The sequence below is a fragment of the Peromyscus eremicus genome, chromosome X, assembly GCF_949786415.1.
Source record: "Peromyscus eremicus chromosome X, PerEre_H2_v1, whole genome shotgun sequence".
NCBI classification, from domain to species: Eukaryota; Metazoa; Chordata; class Mammalia; order Rodentia; family Cricetidae; genus Peromyscus; species Peromyscus eremicus.
The window spans coordinates 95,718,802-95,726,692 of NC_081439.1; the positions used below are offsets into that span (position 1 = coordinate 95,718,802).

At 41.4% G+C, this 7,891-nt stretch overlaps 1 protein-coding gene across 1 annotated transcript; it reads right to left on the reverse strand.

Annotated features, from left to right (window-relative positions):
* Positions 1 to 5,626: 5,626 nt before the first annotated feature.
* Positions 5,627 to 6,711, reverse strand: LOC131898935 (periphilin-1-like). The gene is given in 2 exon segments (XM_059250237.1): positions 5,627 to 6,572; positions 6,574 to 6,711. Coding segments are annotated over 2 exon segments (1,065 nt in total). The 5' UTR covers positions 6,693 to 6,711.
* Between the last annotated feature and the right edge of the window lie 1,180 nt (positions 6,712 to 7,891).

Sequence of the window (7,891 nt, forward strand, 5' to 3'; positions counted from 1 at the left end):
GGAAAATTCATAGCACTAGATGCCCACATAAAGAAATTGGAGAAATCTCACACTAGTGACTAAATAGCACACCTATAAGCTCTAGAACAAAAAGAAACAAACTCACCCAGGAGGAAGAGATGCCAGGAAATAATCAAATTGAGAGTTGGAGTCAATGAAATACAAACAAAGAGAACAAATCAAAGAATCAGTGAAACAAAGAGTTGGTTCTTTGGGAAAATGAATAAGATAGACAAGCCCTTATCCAAACTAGCCAAAAGGCAGAAAGAGAGAGAGCATCCAAATTAACAAAATCAGAAATGAAAAGGGAGACATAACAACAGACAACGAGGAAATCCAGAGAATCATCAGGTCATACTTCTAACACATGTACTCTTCAAAATTGGAAACAGACAATTTTTCTAGACAGGTACCACATACCGAAGTTAAATCAAGATCAGATAAACAATTTGAATAGACAAATAAGCCCTAAGGAAACAGAAGCAGCCAACATCAAAAGTTCAAAGAGATTCTACTAAAAGCACGAACAAGACAATGCTGTTCACTCTCTCCATACTTATTCAATATAGTACTTGAAGTTCTCTTGAGTTTCTCTCCATTAAGCTGTTGGCTTGCTGTACATTGCCTTTATTATGTTTAGGTATGTTCCTTATATTTCAGAACTCTCTAAAACTTTTATCATGAAGGGGTGTTGGATTTTGTCAAAGGCCTTTTCAGCATCTAATGAGATGATCATGCGGTTGTTTTCTTTCAGTTTGTTTATATGGTGTATTACATTGAGAGATTTTCATATGTTCAACCATTCTTGTATCCCTGGGATGAAGCCTACTTGGACATGGGGGATAAATTTTTTGATGTGTTCCTGGATTCGGTTGGGCAGTATTCCATTGAGTATTTTTGCATCAATGTTCATGAGGGAGATTGGTCTGTAATCTTCTTACTTTGTTGCATCTTTGTGTGTTTTCGATATCAGGGTAACTGTAGCTTCATAAAAAAAATTTGGGCAGGCTTTTGGGAATCTGGTGCCTGTGGTGTGATGCCTTGTGCAGCCTTGGTGCAGTGGGAAGGGGCTTGGACTTGCTCGGGCTTAGTGTGCTGGGCTCTACTGACTCCACATGGGAGACCTTGATTTGGGAGAGGTGGGGATGTTGGGTGGCTTGGAAGAGAGGGCTGGGGGTTGGAGAAGGAAGGAGGTGGGAACTGTGCGTGGTATGTAGAGTGAGGAGACAATTTCTTAATAAAGAAAAATGGAAAAAAAAGAGAAAGACATGTCTCATGTCTCAGTGGTTAACAGCAATTTTCTCTTGCAGAGGACCAAGCTTAAATTCCCATTACCTACTTAGAGGCTCACAACATTCTTTATCTCCAGTTCCAGAAGAACTGATACCACTTCTGATCTCCGTGGGCATGACATACATGTAGTGTGTATACATATGCAGGAAAACTCATACCTGATAAGCATGCTATGAAGTTCTTTGGCATGTGTCCAAAGTTCTTGATATCCTACCCCAGATACTTGCTCAGTCTTGTTCATTACCACTCTATTCACAAAGACTAGGAAAAGGAAATAACCTAAATAGCTTTCAACTAATGAATGGGTAATGAGAATGCAGTACATATACACTTAGGAATACTATTTTTCTGTAAAGAAAATGAAATCTAGAGGCAAAGGGATGGAACTAGAAAATATTGTATTAAGTGAATTAACACAGACACAGAAAGTCAAATGACACATGTTCTCATTCTTCTGTGATACCTACCTCCAAATCTTCAGATGTGAATATGAAAACTGGCGTTTGTGCAGAAACTATGAAAGTCAAGTGGTAGCACAGAGGGGAGGGCATGGGAAGGAGCCCTAGAGTGAAGAATAACAATACACAAATGATGTGAGGGGAAATAGTGAAAACAGGGGAGGTTTTCATTGGAGTGGAGAGAAGGTGGTCAATACAATTGGGGATGGAGGGGAAGTGGTGGAAATAACAGTAAGGGTGCTTGAAAAAAGCCATAGTGATTGTGCTGGCTAGTTTTGTGTCAACTTTACACAAACTAGCATCATCTGAGTGGAGGGAGCCTCAACTGAGAAAATGCCTCCATAAGATTGTGCTGTAGGCAACCCAGTAGGGCATTTTCTTAGTTAGTGATTGGTGGGTATGGCCCAGCAAACTGTGGTTGGTACAATCTCTGGGCTGGTGTTTCTGGGTTCTATACAAAAGCAGGCTGAGTAAGCCATGGGGAGCAAGCTAGTAAGAAGTATTCCTTCATGGCCTTTGCATAAGCTCCTGCCTCCAGGTTCCTATCCTGACTGATGAACAGTGATATGGAATGTAAGCCAAATAAACCCTGTCTTCCTCAACTCAATTTTGAGTCATGGTGCTTCATCACAGCAACAGAAACCCTAAATAAGAAAATGATTATTTATCTAAAATTACTTGTATGTGTTCCTCTGTGTGTGTGTGTGTGTGTGTGTGTGTGTGTGTGTATACGTCTGTACTTTAAATGAAAATTCCCTCAGCTGAGATGTCAATGTTTCTATAAAAAGCCATAGACTGTCTAGCAAAATCCCAGTACCAGGGATGAAACACTCCCTTTTGAGTTGTTGGTAAGGGGAGTTTGAAAGTCCCAAAACAATATGGGGTAATGACATTGCCCTTGACCATCTCACAGAAGTTGGAGGTAAGTCTCTCTTGCTGAAAATACCATGTGCTTCAGACACCGGACTGGAAGGATCCAAGCTGGAATTGACCTGAAAGTCTGCACTCTGAGGACTAATTTTCATAGTACTTGGTGCTGTGCAAGCAGCCAAGGGAAGGAAACAACAAATACACCTAACCAGCTGTGACATCAAAGTACCACAAAGACCAGCTTGGCAAAAAATCAATAAGTATGTAGTGTGGAATAATTGTTTTGTACACTGTGAAGATGTGTCTTTGCCAAGGCGCCTTCTGATTGCTTTAATAAAGAGCTGAATGGCCAATAGCTAGGTGGAAAGAGGTTGGACAGGACTTCCAGGCAGAAAGTGAGGAAGAGAGATGCATCTAGGCATGTGACAGACACCAGGGCACATGGAGAGGAAACAGGAGTTTCAAGATGGAAGAGAGGTAAAAAGTCATGAGGCAAAACATAGATTGATATAAATAGGTTAAGTTATGGGAGCTAGTGGGACAAGCATAAGCTATAGGCTGAGCTTTGCATTATTAATAGTATGTCTCCATGTCATTTTTTAAATTGTGAGCTGGAGGCCCAAAGGAAAAAAACTCTGCCTACAAGTATGCATCATACCTCTTACATCTTGGCCATAAGGAAGAGAATACTGAGGATGGTAGCACATGTGTTTAATCCCAGCATGCAGGAGGCAGAGGCAGGGGGATCTCTGTGATTTTGAGGACAGCCTGGTGTACACAATGGTTTCCAGTCTACCTAGGTCCAGACTGTAAAACCTTGACTCAAAAAAAGGAGATAATGAAATTGAGATGTAATTCAAACCATGATTTTTAATGTACCTATTGTCCCAAATTGTGTATTTTGGCTCAGTGCTATGCTGGGAAGGATCAAGAAGTGAGTGTAATGTCCAAATTGTCTCCTCTCTCTTCCCTGACTCACTTACAAGTTGAGGGGAGCTCTGCTGGCCTTGATGTCTTTTGCCACATTTCTTTTTTCATTTTAATTTTTTATATACTTTTTTTTTAATTTTACTTACCAACCCCAGTTCTCCCTCCCTCCCCTTCTCCCGCTTCCCTGCAAGTTCTCCTCATGCCACCCGCTGGCAATGGGACCAGGTCTTATCCTGGGTACACGAAATGGCTTTATTTTTTAATTTTTTAATTCAATTTACATACCAACTACAGATCACCCTCTCAACGCTCCTCCAATTCCTCCCTCCTTTCCCCCCAACGACCCATGCCCTCCTCCAAAAGGGTTAGTCCTTCCATGGGGGAACAAGAAAGCCTGGTACATTTAGTTGAGTCAGGACCAAGCTCCTCCACCATGCGTCAAGAGTGAGCAAGGTGTCCCACCACAGGTAATGGGATCCAGAAAACCAGATCATGCACCAGGGATAGATCCTGATCCCACTGCCAGGGGCCCCTCAAAGAGACCAAGTTTCTCCCGCATGCAGAGGGTAGTATAGTCCCTTGAGGGCTCCACATCTGTTGGTCTAAAGTTCGTGAGTTTCCACGAACTTGGTCCAGTTGTCTCTGTAGATTTCCCCATCATGATCCTGACCCCGTCTTCCTCATTCTTATTCCCTCTCTCAACTGGCTCCTGGAGCTCGGCCTGGTTCTTGGTTGTGGATTTCTTTACCTGCTTCCATCAGTTACTGGATGAAGGCTCTATGATGACAGGATATTTATCGATCTAATAACCAGGTTATGCCAGTTCAGGCACCTTCTCCACTATTGCTAGTAGTTTATTCTGGGGTCATCCTTGTGGATTCCTGGAAATTCCCCTAGCACCAGGTTTTTCCCTAGACCCATAATGACACCCTCTATCCAGACATCTCTTTCATTACTCTCCCACTCCAAGTTCCCTAGGTTAACCATGTTCTCAATCCCTAAACCCTTCCCCCACTGCCCCCCTCACCCCCAGTTTACTCATGTAGATATCCTCTGTTTCTCCTTCCCAAGGTGATCCATGTGTCCCTCTAAGGGTCCTCCTTGTTTCCTAGCTCATGAACTGCCTTTTTAGAGCACATTCCCTGTGGTGTGATGCCTTATTCTGCCTTGTTTCTATGATAACACATGTGAAGAGGGAGATTCTCTAAGTCTACAGAACTAAGATCACGGAAACTAACCAAGAAATCTATCATTTTATCCCAATCATGAGCTCCTTGTCAGGTCCCTCTTTAATAAAGAACAGGCCTAAAACAAAACTCCAGGTTGTTGTATAGTCTAATTTGTTATCACTACCAGAAGAGTTTCTGAGAAATTTCAAATTAAAATGCATCTTTGTCTCAAGTTACCCCCTCCTATCGGTCTTATCTATAATGTTGTTCAGAGAGAGCAGTTAGGAGCCTCACTTCATAGACGAGACAAACTAAGTTCAATGACTTGAGAGGAAGGTTTTGTTTCAATGTGTCCTTTAGAGATTTTTTAAGTGCTTCTTTCCTATACAAAAGAAGAATTATTCTCAAAGCAAATATTGCAAGACAGCTAAGTTCTACTTCCTTAAGACAGCATATTTTGACACCACTGAAAGTTGCAAAGCAGAAAAAAAGCAGGCAACAAGTGAAACTCAACTCAAAATGCTAACAATGCCTATGATGCAACCTGGAATGATCTCTAACTACAAATTATACCCCGGAGACCAGCACATCATGGAAGACTATTGATCATGAGTTAAGTACAGAGAGCTTCTCTCCAGAACTGCCTTTTCAAACATTAAAAAATTAATTGAACATCATTTTTGGAAGGGAGGGGATGTATTAAGATGGATTAGACGATTCTACACATAGGGAAAACATTCTAATTAAGAGACTTTAAAAACTATTGTAGATGTTTATTTGATACTAGCAATGGGGTCAGTTATCATAAAGTATTTCTCTTCATCACAAAATAGTAAGGATTTCAAAAGTCCAAAGGGAAAAATCTAGAAGCTTTAAAAATTTGTTTGAACTGAGCCCTAATTCTTCTCAAAAAGGGCCTCCAAAATCTGGAGTAGAATTATCATACTCCATAATGAAATGCTTGAGTTCTTCAACATGTTGCTCACCTATTTCATGCAAACTCTGCTTCATTGCAAACTGTATAGATTTTTCTAAGGAACGATCCTTTTCAACCAGCCTTTCCACCACCATCCCGAAAGTTTCACAGACTTGTCGGTAAACCTTCTCAATCTCCGTGATTTTTGATGCAATCACTTTTGAGCGACTGCTAAGCTGGCTGTCTTCACACAATTCTGTGCCAGCTGTTGTGTTGGACTCGGGTTCTTCTGTCTGGTTGATACATAACGGTGCCTTGGATCCCGTCTCAAACTCGGACATTTCAGCCAAGTGATTTTCTTCTGACTTCTTGGGATTTTCATTAGCCCACTTGCTTGCAGCATCAGCCTGTTCCTTCTCAGTCAGCCGGCTGGGGCTTTTTAACACCTTGGATGAAGAACCTGAAGGCACAGTATCTCTTGATGTTTTCAAAAACTGGATGGCTCTCTCTTTACATCGATGTCGAGACTGATGGAAGGAGCACATCCTGCTTCTACTGCTGAGACTGGAGCCAAATCTGCTGTGTAGGGAGTCCTTCCCACCCACACGTGATTCTCTCAAAAAAGGAGCGCCCCATTTATGGGGAGATCGTTGTCTTGAATAATGGGAAGAATACAGACGTCTTCTTCTAAAGCCGTTTCTCATGACCCTGTACTGAGGCTGTCGGCTTGTGGCATACTCATCTCTTGACCATCGGTAGCCAAAAGGGCCTCTTTTGTAGGGTGGGCCACTTCTTGGATTCTGAGAAAAACAGCGGCCCTCATCACTTTTTTGGTAATCCACGTGACAGTAGTATCTACTGTAGCCTCCTTCATCGGGTCTGGCTAGCAGAGATGGTCTCTTGTCTCCCAGAGGCGGTCTGTTTGGCACAACGGTTGCCATCACTGGGATGGTTCCAAGGAGGCGCTTGTTTTCGTGGAAGTTGCTTGTAGTCATACCATCCCTTTGCTTGATTTCCTGGAAGTGGCTTGTAGTCACACCATCCTTCAGACCACATCTCATCTCGTGGAAGCCACTGGACATCTGCAACCAGAAATGTGTACTTCCCTTTCTGTTCACTTTCAATTTCTAAGGATACTCATGGCTTAGTTCAAGAATCTGTTATTGTCTAAAAATTCGTCCTTGGATCTCTCCAACACGCACGTTCCACCGCTGCTGCTGAAACCCCACCAACAGCTCTCTAATTAAACTTAGGACCACTCAACAGCAGGGAAATCATGCCAGGTGTTTCAAAGCTAGGAAATTAGCTGAGGCTAGTGAGGTCATGCGTCCTAGAAGAGAATTTAGTACTACCACTTGACTAAGTCAGTACAATTCCTAAGTGAATTCCAGTTACTACAAATAAGTGTAGCTCTCACCCCTCACCACAAAAAGCTTCTCTTTGCAACAGAGAGAGACCATTGCAGAAAACCACAACCACTCAAATTCAGAGAACAAGTGATTGTGGGGTGTCTAGCCCCAAGACACACACACACACACACACACACACACACACACACACACACACATATCTCAACTCCTGGGCCTAAGGCTCAGGGAGCATCATTAAGAGGAAGAGGAAAGTTTGTAGGAACCAGAAATCAAAGGGAAGCTTCACAGTTGATATTTCAACAATATGACTGCCTGAACAAGACCTGAATAAGGACAATACCAATCAATATGCTAACTTGAAAGGGGGAAATCTCATAGGGTTTACCTCTAAAGAAAGAACTACAGACTGCTAAAGAATTAGTCTTCCCCAGGGATGACTCTTTTAACTGGTTACCAATATCAAGTCGTCAGCTCTGAATCATATACTTATACAAGAAACACTAAGTAGACTGGGAATGCTGTGTTTTATATTTATGGGTGTGTGTGTGTGTGTGTGTGTGTGTGTGTGTGTGTGTGTGTGTGTGTGTGTTGTGTGTTAATTAAGGAAAAGAGATCATAAATTTGAAAAGTAACCAGGAGGAGATGATATGGAAGGGAAGGAAATAGAAAAGGAAAGGATGTGATTGTATTATCATTTCTAAAAATTTAAAAATTAAATAATATATAAATAAACATTGAAAACATATAAGGAAAAGAACATAAACACATAAAATATTTATTTAACAGTGAACAAATTTAAAAGGAATTAAAATTAATTTATGTAGTAGCAAAAAATCATAATATTCTAATAAAATTCACTAGTGAAAAAAATAAAGTACCTTAAAA